This window comes from Mobula birostris, chromosome 2, assembly GCF_030028105.1.
Source record: "Mobula birostris isolate sMobBir1 chromosome 2, sMobBir1.hap1, whole genome shotgun sequence".
NCBI classification, from domain to species: Eukaryota; Metazoa; Chordata; class Chondrichthyes; order Myliobatiformes; family Myliobatidae; genus Mobula; species Mobula birostris.
Window position 1 is genome coordinate 142,526,998 of NC_092371.1, and position 23,296 is coordinate 142,550,293.

The 23,296-nt window shown below is 41.6% G+C and overlaps 1 protein-coding gene across 2 annotated transcripts in view; it reads left to right on the forward strand.

Annotated features, from left to right (window-relative positions):
- Positions 1-7,038: 7,038 nt before the first annotated feature.
- LOC140192247 (ras-related GTP-binding protein D) overlaps positions 7,039-23,296 on the forward strand; it is a 36,030-nt gene continuing 19,772 nt past the window's right edge. The window contains exons 1-2 of one of the 2 annotated variants that reach the window (XM_072249932.1): positions 7,039-7,108; positions 18,512-18,807. In XM_072249932.1, coding sequence (XP_072106033.1) covers positions 18,538-18,807 — 270 coding nt within the window. In that variant the 5' untranslated portion in view covers positions 7,039-7,108; positions 18,512-18,537. Of the gene's footprint in view, positions 7,109-7,900; positions 8,109-18,511; positions 18,808-23,296 lie in introns of those variants that run through there. The other variant, XM_072249927.1, reaches the window with a different exon arrangement.

Here is a 23,296-nt window from a genome sequence, read left to right on the forward strand (position 1 = left end):
ATTTCCCAGATGAGTGAAACAAAATCATGAATTCCTCGGAGAAATATTTTCCTGATATGTTTTAATACTTCAGTGGGAATTCTGTCCAATTTTGGCTACATTTTAAACTCCTGCTGGTCCAGGACACCATTAAAAGCATTGCAGATAGTTGGCTTTGGGATGAAAACCAGTTCATTGACAATAAAGACAGAGTTTTGGTTGCAGGGTTCTGAAGTATTGTCAGTGTACACTGCCTCCCTCTCTACCATTAATAAGCCCTTGGGTGTTTAGGCCATATATAGTCTTCATAATTTTCAAGACGTACCCGAGCAATGAGGTCATGATGAAAATACCATCACACATGTGCCTAGGAATTCTTTTGCATGGTGCTTTCTTTTCAGATCTCTGTGACTGAAGATTGATTTATTTAGTTCTATTAATTTAGAGATAGAGTGTGGAACAGGCCCTTCTCGCCCAATGAGCCACACTGCCCAGCAAAGCACCTAGTTAACCCTAACCCGATCACAGAATAATTTCCAATGACCAATTCACCTTCTAATTGGTACGTCTTTAGACTGTGGAAGGAAACCACAGTGCCCGGAGAAAACCCAGGCAGTAACGGGGAGAATGTACTAACTCCTAATTGAACTCTGAACTCCAACCCCCCCCCCCCAAGCTGTAACTTGCCCTAGCCGCTACATTATGGTGGCAAGTTAGTGTAAATCAAACTTGGATCAAATCGTGCCCCTCATGAAATTGGACTCGATCACTTCAGAGTTCATGTCACCCTTGTAAGCCCAATATGATTTCAGTATTAGGGAGTGTATCAGAGAACACACACCTGTCCTCATTCAGGGGTCAGCGATGGAACTGGTGAGCAGCTTTAAATTCCTGGGTGTCAGCCTCTTGGAGGATCTATCCCATACCATTGGCTCTAATTTTTTTCAGAGTTTGAGGAGATTTGGTATGTTGCCAAATACACTTGCAAAATTTTATGGATGTACGAGAGAGAACATTCTGATCGGTTGCATCACAGCGGCTATGGAGGCTCCAATGCACTGGATTGCAAGAGGCTACAGGGGGTGTAAACTCAGCCAGCTTCACTACAGGTACAAACCTCCCCAACCATCGAGGACATCTTTAAGAGAGAGTGCTGCAAAAAGTCAGCATCCATTACTAAGATCTTCACCATCTGGGACATGATCTCTTTTTATTACTGCCATCCCAGAAAAGTTACAGGAGCCTGAAGACCTATACTCAATGATTTAGGAACAGCTTCTTTTCCTCCACCATCAGAGTTTTGATGAACCAATTAACATTACTTTCTTATTCATTATTTGCACTATTTATTCATTTTTTAATTTATCATAATTTTATGTTTTAAACTGCATTGCTGTTGCAGGACAACAAATTTTAAGTAATATAAAACAGAGATAATAAACCTGACTCTAATTCTGTGACAAAAATGACATCAAACAATGCCATTTTGGGGCACTAGGACCACATTTTCCAAGGTTGCCTGTCACTTGGCACTCTCAGGAGAATATGGTGGGTACAGCATTCACCAAATTCTTCGGACCACCTATCCCTGGTACTAAAATGACAGTCTGAAAAACACTATCACTCTAGTTTCTTTAGCCCATCCCTGAACCCCCAAGCTGTGGTCAACCGTGACCTAGTAATTTCCAATCCTATCTCCCATCTGTAGTGCCACTATTCCCACTCTTTATCTGGATCAACGGTCTCTCTCTCCCTTTTGCTTGATGCTGCTGGAGTCCTGGGCAAGGTTTAATTGATGCAATTTGTGGATTGGACGCTAGTTCACGTTATGATGTGTTTCTGGTTCCTGGTCACTCCTTTCTCTGTAAGATTTTGCTCGGGGCAAACTGGTTCTGTGGCCTGCGGAATAACGGAGACACAGCGCTAGGTTAAGCTGAATTGAGCTGGACTGAATATGCCTGAACGCTTTTGATAACTTTGTAGTTTGGTGTTTTATGCTTTTTTTTTGCTGTTTATGTGATTTGTTCTTTTATTTGTGCATTGGGGATTTGGTGCTTTTCTTTGAACAGGTTCCATGGTTTTCTTTGTTTCGTGCCTATCTGTGGGAAGACAAATCTCAGGGTTGTATACTGCATACATACTTAGATAATAAATGTACTTTGAATATTCTCCTGTCAAAATAGGCATCTGCATTCACCTTCCCTCCCCAAACAGCCTCCCAAAATCCAGCCTGACTGCCAAACCTCATTCCAAGATAGCAATCTGATCCCTTCCCTCTATACCAGCCCCTTTGCTTGAAGTGTCTTTTGCCGTCTCCTCCCTTTTCTTCCCCAAACACCTGCACCACCTCCAATCTCTTCTCCTTTGTCCAACAACAGAACTGCCTCTGCACTCCTTTCTGCCCCCAAATGCAGGAAGGTGAGACTGAGGATCACTAAATCCAGTAAGCAGGCAGCCCAAGGACTCACACACCAACACTACCTCACCCACCCAGTTGAGTGGTAGATTAGTTTGCCCATTTTACCTCAGGAATATACGACCAGAGGGTGGGGGTGAGATGGTGAAGATGATGATGAGGGGACACTTTCAGTCAAACAAATATAAGTATCATGCTTCTCAGTACTTGTGACTAAAGCTTCGTAACTGTTTTTTTATTGTCAGATGTACTGTGATACAAGAAAAGTTTTACTTGCATGCATCCTGACAGATCATTCCATACATAAATACACTGAGGGAGTACAGAGACAAATGTCTTGCCTTGCCTTCATGCCCAGATTGGAAATAATTCTAATTGAGTGGTTGGAATCTGAAACGGTCAATTTTCCACCATATTTATGCTATTCCAGCATAGACTTCAGGGTGTACTGTAATTTCTATTTAACAGTATCCTCACATCCCAGAAGGAGGCTATGGTGCCCATGGGAGGCATGCTGGTTTCTAATGGAGAAATCACCATTCTACTGCTCTTTCCCCATAGTGTGATAAATCTTTCTTAAGCAATCCCATGCAATCGAGCATGACTTGCTTCCTCTCTGTTTTCGTGGCTTCATTGGTGGGTAATGGGACCAATATATGTGAACTGGCGTGGATGATGACCAACATGGTGGGTGGATGGGTAGTTGCTGAGGTAGTGTGCATCACCTCTGTGTGTCCTTCGTGCATGTCCTTGAGATTTTCAGTATTACCTGTCATCATTTTGAGTGGCTACAGGTCAGAGATTATGAAGAGTCAGTGGGGATGTTCCCAATTTTTATGAGGAGACTTGACACACACTCTTGAATCTTTCCCTCTACCCACTTGGTAATTGCTTCTCAATACTGCGTTCAAAATGGAATGTCCATTTCAAGAATCTGATTTTGGGCATATAGTAAATGTGGCCAGCCAAACCTAGCCCACTAATCATAACTATGGTCTCAGTGCTGGGGATTTGGGCTGGGAGAGGACACCAATATCGGTTCACTTATTCTTGAAAAATTTTTGTGGATACATAATTGGTGATCATTTCCAGGGACTTAATATACCTGTTGTACGTAGACCAAGTCCCAGTAACATCTGGGGGGGGGGGGTCACTGCTGCCCAGTGGGCCAGGAGGTCTACCCAGGTTTGTGGTCTTGATTTCCAAATCTTTTCCTTAATCAGCAAAAGGCTGTGTTTGTGTATTGAGGCAGTTCATTGAGCCTGCCTTTGCTGAAAGATGGCTCCTGAGTTATTAGATTAGATTCAACTTTATTGTCATTGTGCCAAGTACAGATACAAAGCCGATGAAATGCAGTTAGCATCTGACCAGAAATGCAAAGAATAGTGTTATTTACAAAATAACTGTGAATAAAAAGTAAGTGCTACAGCACACAAATATAAAGGTACTGAGCCAGTACAATATGGGTGCAGTACTGCTTAGCGCTGTGATGTGAGGTTCAGCAGCGTCACGGCCTCAGGGAAGAAGCTCTTCCTGTGCCTGGTGGTGTGGGAGTGGAGGCTCCTGTAGTGCCTACCGTATGGGAGGAGAGTAAAAAGTCCATGGTTAGGGTGAGATGCATCCTTGATAATGCTTTTCACCCTGCCCAGGCAGCACTTATGGTAGATGTCCTCAATGGTGGACAATTGGGTGCCGATAATCCGCTGGAGAGTTTTCACCACACGCTGGAGTGCTTTGCGGTCCGATACGGGACAATTGCCATACTACGCTGAGATGCAGTTGATGAGTTTGCTCTCAATGTTACAGCGGTAAAAGTCCATCAGTATCCTGGGACAGAAGTGAGCTTTCTTCATGCTCCGCAGGAAATAAAGGCGCTGTTGCACCTTTTTGGTCAGAATGGAGGAGATCAGGGACCAAGTGAGATCCTCAGAAATGTGGACACCAAGGAACTTGAAGCTTGATACACGCTCCACTACAGCTCCATTGATGTAGATGGGGACGTGAGTGTGGCTCCTAGCATGCCTGACGTCCACAATGATCTCCTTGGTCTTCTGGGTGTTAAGGGCCAGGTTGTTGTCGGCACACCATGCGGCCCGGTGCTGGGCCTCATCCCTGTAGGCCGTCTTGTCATCCCCTCTGATCAGGCCAACCACCGTGGTGTTGTCTGCGAACTTGATTATGGAGTTAGAACCATGTACAGGAACGCAGTCATGGGTAAAAGGGGAGTACAGAAGAGGGCTCAGCACACAGCCTTGAGGCATGCTCGTGTTCAGGGTGAGAGTGGAGGAGGAGAGGTTGTCTAACTTAACTGATTGGGGTCTGTTAGTCAGAAAGTCCAAGGTTCAATTGCAGAGGGATGAGCTGATACCAAGCTGGCGAAGTTTGGCGATCAGCTTAGAGGGGATCACAGTACTGAACTCCGAACTAAAGTCAATGAACAGCATTCTGATGTAAGAGTTGGGGCTGTCCGATTGGGTCAGGGCAGAGTGAAGTGCCGTGGAGATGGCATCCTCCGTTGACCTGTTGGTGCGATAGGCAAATTGATGGGGGTCCAGGGTAGTGGGCAGACAGGATTTCAGATGTGATAGAACCAGTCTCTCAAAGCACTTTGCAATGATGGGGGCGAGTGCAACTGGGCGGAAGTCATTCAGGCCCGTGGCAGTGGAATGCTTCGGCACTGGCACTCCGGATCTCACTATGAACCTGTGTTGTTGGAGGGCAGCAATGGTTGGTTTATGGAGGATGTTTGTCTCATGCGTGACGAGTGTTAGGCCCTTGCATGGTTTGGTGAAAGCATTCATGTTGGCTTGGAGCCCAGCCTTTGAACATGCATATGAAGGCACTGATCGATTCCCTTTCCACCACCCACCTAGATAGTGAATGCCAGATTATAATAGCTCTTTGAATGTAAAACAGTTCTTTACATCCCCTTTATATTTTTGCCCCAAGTTTTAATTCTGTGTCCTCTTGTTCTTGAACCATCTACAGCTCATCTCCATTTACTCAGCTCAGGTTTACTCTGGCACTGTCTGTAAAGAATGTGCTCATTCTCCCCGTAACTTTCTGGGTTTTCTCCCACAGTCCAAAGACTGTCCAAAGTTAGTAGGTTAATTGGTCATTGTAAATGATCCTGTGATTGGGCTACTGCTTAGTAGCTGGGTTGCTGGATGGTGTGGCTCGTTGCGCCGGAAGGGCCTGTACTGCACTGTATCTCTACGTAACGACAATGAATACTGTACTCTAAATCAGATCTACATCACTACAATGAATACTGTACTCTAAATCAGATTTACATCACTACAATGAATACTGTACTCTAGATCAGATCTACATCACTACAATGGATACTGTACTCTAGATCAGATCTACATCACTACAATGAATACTGTACTCTAGATCAGATCTACATCACTACTATGAATACTGTACTCTAAATCAGATCTACATAATGACAACGAATACTGTACACTAAATCAGATCTACATCACTACAATGAATACTGTACTCTAAATCAGATCTACATCACTACAATGAATACTGTACTCTAAATCAGATCTACATAACGACAATGAATACTGTACTCTAGATCAGATCTACATAATGACAATGAATACTGTACACTAAATCAGATCTACATCACTACAATGAATACTGTACTCTAAATCAGATCTACATCACTACAATAAATACTGTACTCTAAATCAGATCTACATTACAATGAATACTGTACTCTAAATCAGATCTACATCACTACAATGAATACTGTACTCTAAATCAGATCTACATGACAATGAATACTGTACTCTAGATCAGATCTACATCACTACAATAAATACTGTACTCTAAATCAGATCTACATTACAATGAATACTGTACTCTAAATCAGATCTACATCACTACAATGAATACTGTACTCTAAATCAGATCTACATGACAATGAATACTGTACTCTAGATCAGATCTACATCACTACAATGAATACTGTACTCTAAATCAGATCTACATCACTACAATGAATACTCTACTCTAGATCAGATCTACATCACTACAATGAATACTGTACTCTAAATCAGATCTACATAACGACAATGAATACTGTACTCTAAATCAGATCTACATCACTACAATGAATACTGTACTCTAAATCAGATCTACATCACTACAATAAATACTGTACTCTAAATCAGATCTACATCACAATGAATACTGTACTCTAGATCAGATCTACATAACGACAATGAATACTGTACTCTAAATCAGATCTACATCACTACAATGAATACTGTACACTAAATCAGATCTCTACAATTCTCCTCTCAGCATTCATAGCTCTGAGAAGAACAACATTCAATAATCATTTATTTCATAACCAAGACAAAAGTCCTGGATTTTTTTATACCCAATACCATTGTGGGGTCTGCAACATTTTGAGAGTAGCATCTTTCCCCATGACTGAAAGGAGATTTTGTGGTGTGAATACATTACTCCACCTGTCAGCTTCAGCCTGGGTGTTGCCTGAGCATTTAGCAACTCTGAGGTCAGAAAGGCAGCAACCAATTCTCAAAAAGCCTAAATGCACCAGGAAGAAATACTCTATTAGTTAGTTCCTGTAACAGTAGCAATGTGTGAACTGGCATGCAACAGTAGCAATATGTGAACTGGCGTGTAACAGTAGCACAGGACGGTGAAGATCTGGAATTGTCCATCCCAGAGGTGTGTAGAGGCCGATTATTGGGGATATGTAAAAAAGTATTTTTTTTGGAAAGATCTGAGAGTTGAAGGCTATGGAGTCATGGCACAGGACAGAAGGCCTGGGGTCTGAACCAGCCAGCTCCTTCACACCCCGTACCACGTTCCTGTAGTCTTAACTTTACCTTGCTTGTTTATTTCGCTAACGTTACTTCAGCGTTTCTTTTTGCACTACTTCGGGTTGCGCTACAATCTTTGCACCACTCATTTATTATTGCCATCGTTACTGTTTACTCTGTGTGTTTCATGCGATCGAGGATTTCATTGCACCCTGGTGTATGTCAACAAACTAACTTCATCAGCCACGATCATATTTGAAGACGGGGCAGACTTGAAGGGCAGAATGGCCTCCGCCTGCCCCTATTTTCTTATCTACTTAACCGTCCTAAAAATAAGTACATTATAGGTCAGCGTCGCTCACCTCAACAGCACAAAAATAAAACAAAACTAGCCTCAGTCACTCAAAAACCCCAGACAACAGCAATATCAATAATGCAAAAGATAGCGCACGTTCATCAGCACAAAGAAAAGTTTGTGGGAAAAAGCGTGTCGGTGTTCTCTGAAGTTGTGCAATTCGCCTTTAACATGGAATGAATTGCAAAGTAGTTACTCCAAGCAGTGTAAAAGACTGGATTTTAAATCTAGTAGCCGCACTACAAGCTATCAGCTCGCCCGCAATTATCCGCTCTGAAGTTACTCTCCGTCTCCTCGTCTGTCACCGGATGTTTTCTGGGGGCGAGTTGAAAGTTCGTCATGGTTTCTCACTATCAGGTGACGGTGAAAACCGTTGAGGCAGTCTGCTGATCTAGCTGCTGCTGCCAGAGCTGCGGTAAGATGAGCGAGTGTGCCGGGGAGGCGGAGGACAGCGAATGCGGCTCCATCGGACTCGAGTTCGCCTACGGAGGAGACGCTGAGTGCGGTGGCGAGGAAGGAGCTCTGGAGAACGGAACCTCGCCCGATGAAGGTACGAAGAAAGCAACCGCCCGGCTGTGTGGAATCCATGCGGGACAGTTACGCATTTAATACACTCGCTCACTTCTTCATCGTTGTCACATGAGTACATTTTGTGACTTTGTGTCTGTCTCGCTGATGTATTTCTCCCTCTCATTCTATAAACTGCTTTCCAGTCACTGAATCCTTTTCTCTCGAGCTACCTTTGTTTATGCCTGAGCCAGGGTATGGTGTGGTTCGATTTGACTGATCATGACGGTAGATATGATATGGATTCACACTCCCATCTACTTTTAAGCGGGGTGCGAATGACAACTTCCCCTCCCCAAATAAAAATATTCTCGACCATGGAAATTTGGATCCAATTGTAGAGTTTGTAGCTAAAATTAAATGAACTCACAGGGACTTGAGACAAAGTTTATACGCTGTTGGTTTCTCCTTTTGAAACAAGGAATATTAAAGCTTTAGGAGCAGCAGTAGGACAATTGACCTCTTTCCTCTGCCGTTCAATTAGATTATGACTGCTCTAATCTTAGCCTCAAAACACATTCCCGCTCTCTCCCCTACCCTTTGACACCCCTGTAGTTTAAATGTTTGTCAGTCTATGCCTTGAGCATGACTCCATCTCCACTACTCACCAGGTTAGAGAATTCCAAAGATTCATACTTCTCTGAGAGAAATTTCTCTTCATCTTTGTCTTAACTGGGCTATGCCCTGTTCTGAATCTGCAATCCCTTGTTCAGATCCCCCCCCCCATTAGGGGAAACTCCCCTCATCACCCCTTTCAACCTGTAACCCTTTGTTCAGATCCCTCATTCGGGGAAACTCCCCTCATCGCCCCTTTCAATCTGTAACCCCTCATTCAGATCCCTCCATTAGGAGAAACTTCTCCTCATCGCCCCTTTCAATCTGCAACCCCTCGTTCCGATCCCCCTATTAGTGGAAGCTTCCCCTCATCGCCCCTTTCAATCTCCCTCAAAATATTATGTTTCAACAAGATCCCCCCCTTCTCATTTTTCTAAACTTCAAAGACTATAGACCCTGCCGCTTAATCTTTCTTCATATGTCAACTCCTTCATCAGCCCAGAGAACTTGTCTGCACTGACTGTAATGAAAGCAAATCTCATATTAAGATGTTATTATGGCAAGACAAAGTTATAAGGAGGTCTCAAAGTGCTCCTTCTTGCAGTATTGACTTCTTTGTTCTTGATACATTCACATCCTCTTTTGGATCTCATTGTAGCAGGGTCTTGGATGTTGTGCGATTGTTGGTGAGCCATAGTTACTCCATGTTAAGAGAAAGATATACTGGGTCATCTCAGAGGTACAGTAATAGTGACCGTTATCAAGAATGAAAACTCCATTTCTGGCAACTACAGAGGGATCTCTAACGTCTGCCATGGGGAAAGTCATCATCACAGGGTCTTTCTGAACAGCTTCCTCTCAATACCTGAACAGATTTTCTACAATTTGCTGTTTCGATTCCATCCATTTAGAAGAACTATTGATATGGTCTTACTTCATGACTGCTCCTAGAAAATTATAGAGAACAGCACCAGCCACTCTTTGTTGCTTCTTCAACATCACCTGGGAGGAACATTTGGAGAACTCTCCTCAAGTTTGGCAGCCCACAGAGATTTATTCCCATTTTACATTTGCTTCCAAATGCCCTGATCCTAATGAAGATCAATGTCCAAAATATTGCTTGTTTTCAATCTTTATCATCGTAGTGCTATATCTTACCTTGAACAAACTTCCTGTAGGATCAGCTAATCTGCAGAACTAATGGGAAATGGTCCATGCTAGTTAGAGCCTAGTGAACCTAAACCCAAAAGGTGAGGCATGGGTTAAGCTCAAAGCTACTGAAGCAAACTAGAGGATGAGCCTTACCCTCAATGGAAAGCAAAAATCTTCCACCAATTTACCTTTGTTACCCGATGCTGCTTGCTGATGATGAAGGTTCATAGTGAGATGCTGGAAAATGTGAAGCATTTCCTTTATCTTGGGAGCCTTTGTTCAGTCAAGATCTTCAACATTACCAGCATGAGCTTCTGGTTAATTGAGAAAAAGGATGCCTGAAGACCAAGAGTACAGATTTGACAGGAATCTCCTTGTGTATCAAACAGCAGTGATCCCTTTCATAGAACATTATAGTATGTGATGTTGTGCCAGCCTTATAACGTATTATCAATTTAACCATGGAACTATAGAAGATTACAGCACAGAAACAGGCCTTTTGGCCCTTCTTGGCTGTGCCGAACCATTTTCTGCCTAGTCCCACTGACCTGCACACGGACTATATCCCTCCATACACCTCCCATCCATGTACCTGTCCAAGTTTTTCTTAAATGTGAAACGTGAGTCCGCATTATGCCCATCATAATTTTATATACCTCTATCAAATCTCCCCTCATTCTTCTACGCTCCAGGGAATAAAGTCCTAACCTATTCAACCTTTCTCTGTAACTCAGTTTCTCAAGTCCCGGCAACATCCTTGTAAACCTTCTCTGCACTCTTTCAACCTTATTTATATCCTTCCTGTAATTTGGTGACCAAAACTGTACACAATACTCCAAATTCAGCCTCACCAATGCCTTATACAACCTTGCCATAATATTCTAACTCTTACACTCAATACTTTGATTTATAAAGGCCAATGTACCAAAAACTCTCTTTATGACCCTATCTACCTGTGACGCCACTTTTAGGGAATTTTGTATCTGTATTCCCAGATCTCTCTCTGCCCTACCATTTACCTTGTATGTTCTACCTTCCAAAGTGCAATACCTCACGCTTGTCTGTATTAAACTCCATCTGCCATTTTTCAGCCCATTTTTCCAGCTGGTCCAAATCCCTCTGCAAGCTTTGAAAATCTTCCTCACTGTCCACTACACCTCCAATCTTTGTATCATCAGCAAATTTGCTGATCCAGTTTACCACATTATCATCTACATCATTGATATAGATGACAAATAACAATGGACACAGCACTAATCCCTGTGGCACACCACTAGTCACAGGCCTCCACTCAGAGAAGCAATCGTCCACTACCACTCTTTGGCTTCTTCCATTGAGCCAGTGTCTAATCCAATTTACCACCTCTCCATGTATACCTAGCGACTGAATCTTCCTAACTAACTTCCCATGCGGGACCTTGTCAAAAGCCTTACTGAAGTCCATGTAGACAACATTCACTGCCTTCCCTTCATCCACTTTCCTGGTAACCTCCTCGAAAAACTCCAATAGATTGGTCAAACATGACCTACCACGCACAAAGCCATGTTGACTCTCCCTAATAAGTCCCTGTCTATCCAAATGCTTGTAGATTCTGTCTCTTAGTACTCCTTCCAATAATTTACCTACTACCGACGTCAAATTTACCGGCCTATAATTTCCCGGATTACTTCTAGAGCCTTTTTTAAACAACGGAACAACATGAGCTATCCTCCAATCCTCTGGCACCTCACCCATAGATACCGACATTTTAAATATATCTGCCAGGGCCCCTGCAATTTCAACACTAGTCTCCTTCAAGGTCCGAGGGGTTCTGGGGATTTATCTACTCTGATTTGCCTCAAGATAACCTTTCCCTCTTACATAGCCCTCCATTTTTCTATCATCCATCTGCTTACCTAAGAGTTTTTAAAGTGGCCCTAATATATTTGCCTGTACCATCGACCTCTGCTGCTATTGTGAACCTTGTAGCCATGCATCAAGAACACACAGAAACAGTAGAAGGAAGGTACACCTCAGAAACAACACACTCACAACCCCTTTCTGCCCTATCCCTGAATGAGTCAGTATTTTCCACTTTGACTGCATTGGTCATCTGAGAACCAACAAACGAAGGGGAAGCATGTTGTCCTTAATTCCAACAGACTGTCTAAGAAAGAAGGTTCCTTCATTAAATGCTTAGACCAAAAATGAACATCATACTTTAGTTGTGATCTCATTAGTGGCACGTGAAGCTGGAACAATGTTTCTGTGTTCTATACTTTGAATAAAGGCCACCATTCCATTAGTGCCCTAAACACTCAATATTGTTGTATTCTAACCTTTTATATTTTATGTGCTAGGAACTTTGTAATGTGACATTAACTTACTTGTGGGTTGATTGGGGCACCTCTTTCAAGTCATTAATGTAGATGGTAAATAGTTAAGAAGAGTAAATAGTCAATATTGAATTGAATTGACTTTATTTATTACATCCTTCACATACATGAGGAGTAAAAATCTTTGTTATGTCTCTGAATGTGCAAAGTGCAATTTTTAGTAATTTGTAATAAATAGTATGTACAACAGGACAGTCAATATAGCATAGAAATACAATTGTGTCAGCATGAATTATTCATTCTGATGGCCTGGTGGAAGAAGCTGTCCCAGAACCTGTTGGTCCTGGCTTTTATGCTGTGGTACTGTTTCCCAGATGGTAGCAGCTGGAACAGTTTGTGGATGGGGTGACTCAGGTCCCCAATGATCCTTTGGGCCCTTTTTACACACCTGTCTTTGTAAATGTCCTGAATAGTGGGAAGTTCACATCTACAGATGTGCTGGCTGTCCGCACCACTCTCTGCAGAGTCCTGCGATTGAGGGGAGTAGAGGAGGGAGGGACTCTGTGTCATGCCATTTTTTTGTGTAAGAGCACTGACATCAAACATTTCAGGACCAGTAAAATGAGGGTTTTTCTACTTGGCTAACTGGTCATTGCCTAGATGAACATTGAAAATTAGAATCAGGCCCAATAATGTTAAGCTGTGGAAAGTTTTGGATTAGTTATGTTGCTTTAAGGCTGTTACCTACTTCAGTATTGCGTTATGTGATTAACTGCTCTATGACTTTAGAAAGTTCCAGAAAGGTAGTCCATGGGTCCATTGAATAAAGAAGGAACTCTTTGTTTGCACTGCTGTGTCTTGTGTATATTTCTCTACACAGTTGGACAGTAGAAATCAACAGGTTATCACATACTCCTAGTAGAGAAACCTCAACTAGTTTATGGAATTTTGCAAATTCTGACAGAGAGCCAGATGTCTTACAAGCACATGGCCATGGGAAGTAGAGGAGTGGCTACAGGCTTGCTTTGAGTCAATGGACTGGGCTATGTTCAATGACTCACCAGAGGATCTGAACGAATATGTTACAGTCGTCACAGACTGTCTTTATAAAGACAGTCGTAGACAAGTGTGTCCCCACAAAAATCATTCAGAGTCTTCCCTGGATGAACCAAGAGATTCGCAGTCTGCTAAGGGCCAGGTCGGGGGCGACCAAGTAAAATCCAGGTACGGTCTCTGGAAAGCTATCTCACATGTGAAGTGGCAGTTCGGAACCAAATGTGAATCACTGAAGGATGCTTGAATGCTGTCAACTCCTACAGAGTGAAACCAAGTGACGTATATGACAACACGTCTTCGCACCCAGATGACAACACGTATTCGACAACACGTTTTCGCACCCAGATGAGTTCAATGCCTTTTTTGCTCACTTTGACTGTCAAAACATGGAGGCACCTTCATGAACTCCCAAGCTGCTGATAATCCGGTGATTTCAGTCTCTGAGGGTGACTTGAGAGCATCCTTCAGGAGGGTGAATCCACGGAAAGCATCTGGGGCATTTGGCGGAGTACTGAAGACCTGTGCTACTCAACTGGCTGGTGTGTTCACTGATACCTTTAATCCGAGAGACCCACCTGCTTCAAGCAGGCTGCAATTACACCAGTGCCCAAGAAGAACATGGTAATCTGATTCGACTATTGCAACACACACAAGATGCTGGAGGAACTCTGCAGGTCGGGCAAAATCTATGGAGATAAATAAACAGTTGATGTTTTGGGCCGAGACCCTTCTTCAGGACTGAGAATGAAGGGGGAAGACACCAGAATAAAAAGGTAGGGGGAGGGAAAGGATGGCTGGAAGGTGATAGGTGAAACCAGATGGGTGGGAAAGATAACGGGCTGGAGAAGAAGGAATCTGCTAGGTTAGGAGAGTGGACCATGGGAGAAAAGGAAGGAGGAAGGGACTCGGGGAAGTCATAGGCAGGTGAGAAGAGGTAAAAGGCTAGAGTGCAGAGTAGATGTCTAGTAACGCCTAGATCCAGTGTGATAAAGTGCTATGAGAGGTTGGTGATGAAGCATATCAACTCCTGTCTGAGGAGCACATTGGATCTGCTGAACTTTCCCACATCACAACAGATTAACATCAGATGCCAGTTTATTGGCTCTCCACTCAGCTCTGGAACATCTAGGCAGTGAAGATACACATATCAGGATACTCCTTATCGACTACAGCTCTGTATTCAATACTATCATCCTCTCAAAGGTAATCAAAAAGGTCAGAGATCTAGGCCTCAGTACCTCCTTGTCAACTTAATCCTTGATTTCCTCATTTACAGACTCCATTCAGTACAGATCTGCAACAACGTCTCCTTCACAATCACCATCGACACAGGTGCACCACTGGACTGTCTTCTTAGCTCCCTGTTCTACCATAGCTCCCTATGGTTGTGAGGGAGAACAATGCTATATTGAAGTTTGCTGAGGACACCACTGTTATAGGCTGATTCAGAGGTGGTGCCTTATCAACATATAGGAGGGGGATTGAGAATCTGGCTGAGTGGTACCACAACAATAACCTCTCACTCCATGTCAGTAACACCAAGGAGCTGATTATTGACTACAGGAGGAAGAAACAAGAGGTCTATGAGACAGCAACTTTAAATTCCTTGGTGTTATCATTTCCAAGGATCTGTCCCAGGTCCAGCATGTTACTGCAATTACAGAGAAGGCACTGCTGCACTTTTACATTCTTAGGAGTTTGCACAGATTCAGCATGTCATCTAAAACTTTGGACAAACATCTATAGATGCACTGTGGAGAGTATACTAACTGGTTGCGCCACTGCCTGGTATGGGAACACTAATGCTCTTGAACAGAAAAAAGACTATAAAAACTAGTGCAAACAGTCCAGTCCAGCACAGGTAAAGCCCTTCACATCACTGAGCACATTTACAGGGAGCACTGTCGAAGGAAATCGGCATCCATCATCAAGGACCCCCACCATCCGGGCCGTGATCTCTTCTCACTCATTCCATCTGGGAGAAGGTACTGGAGTTGTCAAGTCCCACACTACGAGGTTCACAAACAGTTATTACCACTCAATCATCAGGCTCTTGAACCACAAGGATAATTTCACTTAAGTCCATTTGCCCTAGCACCTAACTGTTCCCACAATCTCTGGTCTCATTTTTAAGGACTCTACAACTCATGTTCTTGATATTTATTGCTTATTTATTTATTTTCTCTTTCTTTTCTTTTTGTATTTGCACAGTCTGGTCTCTCTGTCTTGTGGAATTTTTCACTGATCCTGTTTAGTTTCTTTCTATTTATTATGAATGCCCACAAGAAAATGAATTTCAGGGTAGTATATGTATTTTGATAATAAATTTACTTTGAACTTGAACTTTGCTATGTGACTGGATGTCCTCTGTGCTCTGGTTTCCTCCCATATTCCAAAGGCATCCGATTAGGGTTAGTAAGTTGTGGGCATGCTATGTTGGCACCAGAAGTATGGCTACACTTGTGGGCTGACCCCAACACAATCCTCCATCTGCGTTGGCATACGAAACAAGTCATTTCACTGTATGCTTCTATGTACACATGACAAATAAAGCTATAAAGCTAATCTTTATCTTTTCACATATTAATTTCACACAAGCACTTGGCAGCATTAGTCATAGTTATTAATTAGGAGCAGAAACCCAGGCTAATCTTTCCCTCCCTAGCTCAGACACATAAAGCTCCATCTCCACCCCAACTGAGATCAGCTAACTGAGCGTTGACCATGAATCAAGCCTCAACCATTCCTTATCTATACAATAAAACCAAAGTGCATTTACCAAAAGAATATCAGGACAAACCAATATTGTACTGTGTACACCGGGTCCCTGGTCTGTGTAGGCTCAGTTAACGTTGACTGCAGAATCTGGTGCATTCTACAATTGACTCCATGCTTCCAATACAGGTAATGAGAATTCATACAAGTTATTGCCCTTGCAGAAATGAAAAAAATGTCTGCGGATGTGGGCTAAGGATGGAGTTGGCCATGATTACCTTCACTCAGTGCCTCACTCATGAGCTGGAATGTCCACACTGACGTTTAGAATGTTTTGCCAAGTCCAGCCCGAGGTTAAATGTGCATTTCAGAGAAAGAATCTTAAGAACTGGAAGGAATGTTTGGAGCATGCAAGACAAACTAATGGAAAATCAAGATAGGGAAGTTTTAATGGGGGGTGGGGAATTTCCAGAGCTTTGGGGAATTGGTACTGCCTACAGATAAACACTGAGCTTAACTGAATAGGCCTGGACTCTTTCCATTTTGTGTTTTATATTCCGTGCTTTTCGCTTTTTTTTTGTTGCCAGTTGCGCGATTTGTTTTTCTTTTACGTGGAGTGGGTTAATGTTTTTCTTTGAACAGGTTCCATGGTTTTCCTTGTTTCATGGCTATTGATGGGGAAGATCTCAGGGTTGTATACCACATACGTACTTTGATACTAAATGTACTTTGAATCTTTGAGCTTAGGACCTAGTTAGCTGAAAGTGCAATTGTTAATGGAGTAATTAAATGTAGAAACACACAAAGCCAGAAGTTTGATGACTTCGGTTATCTTGATGGGGAAGGAAGGGTTATAGGGCCAAAGCAGGTTCCAGTGATGTAGAAAACTGAAGCAGTGAAGGAATTTTAAAGAAAAAAAACATTTTATATTGGGGCTACCAAGCGAATATGCAATGCAACTATGAGTGAAGGAGGACGCTCCAGTTTAGGATTAAAGTAGCAGAATCTTAGATGATTTCAGGTTTATACAGGTTGTAGACTGGCCAAGAAAGCTTTGAAATATTTATACAGGTTCACTTCTTAGTAAACAAGAGAAAATCTGCAGATGCTGGAAATCCAATCCATACACGCACAGACCCTTTAGAAGGGTCTCGGCTTGAAACGTTGATTGTACTCTTTTCCATAAACGCTGCCTGGCCTGCTGAGTTCCTCCAGCATTTTGTGCGTACTGCTCAGTTCTTGGTCAAATTATTTAGCCATGCAGAAGATAAATGGGTGCCTAAGTGAAGTAGAAGAAGTCAAGCCCTTCAGCAGTATTAAATAGAAAAGAAATTGAATTTGAGTTTATTACTTACATTCTTCATACACATGAGAAGTAAAAATCTTTATGTTACATCTCTGTCTGAATGTGCAATTTATAGTAATTTATAATAAATAGTATGTACAAAGGACAGTCAATATTACATGCAGTAGGATAAAGGAGTTCTGTTGAACTGGAATTTGTAAAGAAAATTCCCTTCTAATTTTAAAACCATCATCAATATCATTCATGTCAGAACAGAAGCTCCCGACATATCTCCCATTTCTAACTGAATAAATCTCTAGATCCAACTGAAGTTTCCTTTCAGGAGAAAAATACAGCTTTCAAGACAAGCCACTCATTATTATCATTTCAGCTCATAATAACCAACTTGGGTGTCTTTCACACACATTGGTTGAATACCCAAGTTGGTGCGGTCTTTCATTGATTCTATTATGGTTAATATTCTATTATGGAGTTATTGAGTATGCCCACAAGAAAAATGAATTGCAGGGGTATATATTGTGACATATATGTACTCTGATAATAATTTTACTTTGAACTTTGAGATGTATAGTAGCTAGAAACAAACCCAGTTATTGATCGGAATCTTTAAGTACATTTATTCTGCCCTTCATGTCTAAGATTTGTAAGTGGTCTGACTACTAAACAAATTTTTGATCCATTGGTAATAATTCATGAAAAAATTTGTTTCACCCTCCCCCACCAAATATTTCACCTTTCATCTTTAAAAGGTGCTAAAAATAACCTGCTGCATGATTACACAAGCAATAGATGCTTTCTTAAAACTTCCCCAAGTGGCCATATTGAATGGTTGAGCCTAAATAATATGTATGAGCAGAATACTTTAACATGGGGCCATGGTAGAACCCATTCAATGGCCTCACATGACCACGTATTTTCATTGAGAAATACTGGGGGTTAGAACTGAGCAGCGTGCTCTACGTTACTGGTTCTTGGAGATAATAGCAAAGAGGAGGTTGAAATCCAATTTGCTGTGTTCTTCCAGCATCTCTGTAGGACAGAAACCTTGTGAGAAAGTACACGTTCCTGTGAATGGAAATGCATCAAGCTACAGCACTTAACCATGAGATACACTAAACATGCTGAGCACCTTTACCTGATTTTCATGTTCAAAGTTTCAGATTATTTGTAGAAAGTGGAGGAATTTCAGAAGGAAGTGTGAGTACAAGGAGCACAGGGATAAGAATGCTATTGTTTGCTTACTCTCCCCTGCCTCTATGGATGACTTCTTCCCCTTTCTATTCTCAGTTTTGCACTTCAATGATGACTGCTGTATGGAAGTCAAACCCAGGATTCTCCTTATGGGATTAAGAAGAAGTGGCAAATCCTCCATTCAGAAAGTGGTCTTTCACAAAATGTCACCGAATGAGACACTCTTCTTAGAAAGTACCAACAAAATCTGCCGTGACGATATCTCCAATAGCTCTTTTGTCAGTTTTCAAATCTGGGATTTCCCCGGGCAGATTGACTTCTTCGACCCAACTTTTGATTATGAGATGATTTTCCGAGGAACAGGGGCCTTGATATTTGTGATTGACTCACAGGTAAGATACCCTGATCTTCACGCCAATATCAAATCTGATTTTGTTCTAACTTACACATTCCTGCTGAGAGTTGTTGGGGTCAGGAAACAGGTACATTAAATACTTGCAGTGCAACAGTGCAGCAAATCTCAAATAGTGTATCAGATGCTGGGAAATTCCAATGAGCTTTTCTTTGTGGTTCTGCCTGAGATGTCTGGAATTGGGGAGGTCATGGGAAAGGGATGGCCTGTGATGAAGATCAGCTGCTAGAATTGCAGGAGGGAGGTAACAGACAGTTAGTAGTGCTTTTGATTGGGTTGTTTGTTGCATCAACAATCAAAGTGGGTGCTGCATTTGGTGTTTGGGAGGTAGAACATCAATGGCCAGAATTGGTTTGGGGTATTAGGATTGCATAGTTTGGGATTTGATAGTTTTATTTGCAGATTGGGGGATTGTTTTGGAGCAGATAAAGTAACTGGTTAATTCAAGAAATTAAGGGGTGGAAGGAATTGAGAGTCAAAACCTTGGAAATAGTGATGTGTTTTTTTTCTACTATGGGTGGGGAAAATGCAAGGGGATGTGCAGACAGTAAGTAATGTACAGACCTGAGTCATTTTCTCAGTCCTAGCCTGGGATTTTTTTGGTGAGTTTCCTTTTAAGTTATTCAGAAACACACTTCACAGGCATGTTGGCAAATTGCTTTTGCATGAATGGCTTGTGAACTGCACGGACCATTCACACACATTGGAACTCCTGGGAGAGGTGTCATCTGCAAGCAATGACAGTGAAGCATAATGGATCAATCACATGTAAGATGCAGAACATAAATTGAAGTCTGTGGTCCAAATATTCATTAAGACTGTGTTTTTCATTGCAAATGAATCAACAAGATGTGTAAATACATCATATTAGCTCATCAAATTTTTGGACATTCCAATATCTTAACTATTAAAGTTCAAAGTAAATTTATCATCACAGTACCAATACAGTATGTCACCATATGCTACCCTGTGACCCAATTTTGCAGGTATTGACAGTAAATACAAAGACACACAATGGAATCCTTGAGACACCGCACTTGACAGAAACAGATAAACAACCCATATGTAAGATAACAAACTGTGCAAGTACAAAAAGAAAAGGGGGAGAAAAAGCAATAAATATCGAGAACACTAGTCTTTAAAATTGAGTTCATATATTGTTAAATCACTTCAGTGTTGGAGTGATTGAAGTTATCCCCTCTGGTTCAAGAGCCTGATGGTTGAGGGATAATTACTGTTCCTGAACCTGGTGGTGTGGGACTTGAGAGAGGTCTTTGATGATTGATGCTGCTTTCCTGCAATAGCACCCCTTGTAAATGTGCTTAATGGTGGGGAAGGCTTTAGCTGTGATAGACTGGGCTGCACCACTATGTTTTGCTTCTTTTGGTTCAAGGGTACTGATGTTCCTATACTAGACTGTGATGCAACCGATCAGTATACTCTCCACCATGCATCTGTAGAGGTTTGTCAAGTTTTACATGACGTGCCAAATCTGTGCAAACTTCTAAGAAAATAGAGGTGCTGCTGTGCTTTCTTTGTAATGGTGGTTACATACTAGATCCAGGACAGATCCTCTAAATAACACCAAGGAAGTTAAAGTTGCTGACTCTCTCCACCACTGATTCCCTGATGAGGACTGGCTCCTGGACCTCCAGTTTCCTCCTCTTGTAGTCAATAATCAGCTGTTTGGTTTTGCTGACATTGAGTGAGAGGTTGTCGCTATGGCACCATTCAGCCAGAATCTCAATCTCCCTCTGTATGCTGATTAGTCACCACTATTGAATCGGCCTACAACAGTGGTGTCATCGGCATTGGAGCTGTGCTTAGCCTCAAAGTCATAAGTATAAAGCGAGCGGAGAGAGTCTCAAAAGAATTTCAGCAGATTTAGTCATAGTTACTAGTTTCTAAATCAGATTAGATTCTTGGGGGGTGATTTTGAGCTTAGATGAGGGGATTTCTATGGAACAATGATAGAGTATACCTCACATGAGATTCCTTTTGACTATCTGTGATCAATTGACAAATATGTTCCTTTCTGTGTTTTCCACTTGTAGTCACAATTCGTTAATTTTTTTCACTTTTGATATCTACTAATCTTGTTGCTAATCGCTTAGGGTATTAGGTTTTATATCTTTCTAATAAATTATCGACTTGCTTTACATTCCATAAAACATTCCTCCACTGAAAAATTTTTCTGTGTAATTAAACACCCAAATCATCATGACAGCTAAAGTCTTTCATGGAGTCATAGGGTCAAAGAACATTACAGTACAGAAACAGACCCTTTGGCCCATCTAGTCTGAGCAGAACCATTAATCTGCCTAGTCCCATTGACCTGCACACGGACCATAGCCCTCCATACCTATGGTATCCATGTACCTATCCAAATTTCTCTTTAAATGTTGAAATTGACCCTGTATCCAACACTTGCGTTGACAGTTCACCACCCTTAGAGTGAAAAGGTTCCCTCTCATGTTCCCCTTAAACATTTCAACTTTCATCCTTAACCCATGACCTCTAGTTGCAGTCTCACCCAAACTCAGTGGAAAAAGCCTGCTTGCATTTACCCTATCCATACCCCTCATAATTTTGTATACCTCTTTCAAATCTCCCCTCAATCTTCCACACTCTAGGAAATAAAGTCCTAACCTATTCAACCTTTCCGATAACTCAGGTTGTCTTGAGTTGGCAACATTCTTGTAAAATTTCTCTGCATTCTTTCAATCTTATTTACATCTTTCCTGTAGGTAGGTGACCAAAATTGGATACAATACTCCAAATTAGGCCTCACCATACAACTTGAACATAACATATCAACTTCATTGATTTATGAAGGCCAATGTGCCAACAGCTTTCTGTATGACTCTACCTATTGTGCCTCTTTCAAGGAATTATGGATCTGTATTTCCAGATCACTTTATTCTACCACACTCCTCAGTGCCTTACCATACACTGGATAAGACCTACCCTGGTTGGTCCTGCTGAAGTGCAATACCTCACATTTGTCTGCATTAAATTCCATCTGATATTTTTCAGACCAGTTTTCCAGGTGGTCCACATCCCGCTGCAAGCTTTGATAGTCTTCCTCGCTGTTCATTACACTCCCAATCTTGGCGTCATCCGTAAATTTGCTGATCCGGTTTTCCGCATCATCATGCAGATCATTAATATATTTGACAAACAGATGTAAAACTGAATTAGCCACTTTGTCATGTATGTTCTGGTCATGTTCTTCGTTAAAATCTTTTTGTATTTTCTACAATTTCTAAAGCTCTGAAAATTAATTTACAAGCTAATACACTGACTGTTCTGTTTGGAATAGTTCCACATCATATTGAGGGTATTTTATCTTCAGACCTACATGTAATTGCATTTGTTACATTGTTGGCAAGAAGGGCTATTTTATTGAAATGGAAAGATACCTCTGTCCCTACATTAATTCAATGGTTTCCCCAAGTAATGTTATGTCTTAGTTTGGAAAAAATTAGAAGTAGAACTTTTGATCCTCAATTCGATTTTGAGAGAAGATGGGGCTCTTTTGCCAAATATTATCATTTAATTTGAATTAATTTATATGGTTTTTTCCATTATCATTATTCTTTTTTGATAAGTTTTTTTCAGCTTTATTAACTGTATATACAGGTATATCAATTTGCTGAAATCTTGTATCATTTTATAGCTGTAGAAGATTATGCATCAATTAAAAGATTTTAAAAAGGACATATTTGACAAACAACAATAGACCCAGCACCGACCCCTGTGGCACACCACTAGTCACAGGCCTCTAGTCAGAAGGGCAACCATCTAATACCATTCTCTGGCTTGTGCTGCAAAGCTAATTTGTCATCTAAGTTACTACCTCATCTTGAATTCCAGATGACTGAACTTTCTTGACCAACTTCTCATGCAGGACCTTGTCAAAGGCCCTGCTAAAGTCCATGTAGCCAAAGTCCACAACCTTGTTTTCATCAACTTTCCCGGTAACTTCCTCAAAAAACTCTATAAGATTGTTTAGACATGGCCTATCATACACAAAGCCATATTGACTATCCCTAATCATTCCCTGCCTATGCAAATACTTATAGATCCGGTCCCTTAGAATACCTTCCAATAACTTTCCCACTACTGATGGCAGGCTCACCAGCCTGGCTTATTCTTAAATAATGGAACATTAGCTATCCTTCAATCCTCTGGCACCTCATCCGTGGCTCAGAATTTTTAAACTATCTCTACTAAAATCCCTGAAATTTCTGCACTAGCCTCCCACAATATCCAAGGAAACATCTTGTCAAGCCCTGGGGATTTTTACACACAATTTTCCTCAAGACAGCAAATACCTCCTCCTCTGTAATCTGTATAGGGCCAGTGACCTCGCTGCTGCATTGCCTCACATCTTTAGACTCTCTGTCCATCTCCTGAGTAAATCCATATGCAAAAAATCCATTTAAGATCTCCCCCATCTCTTGGCT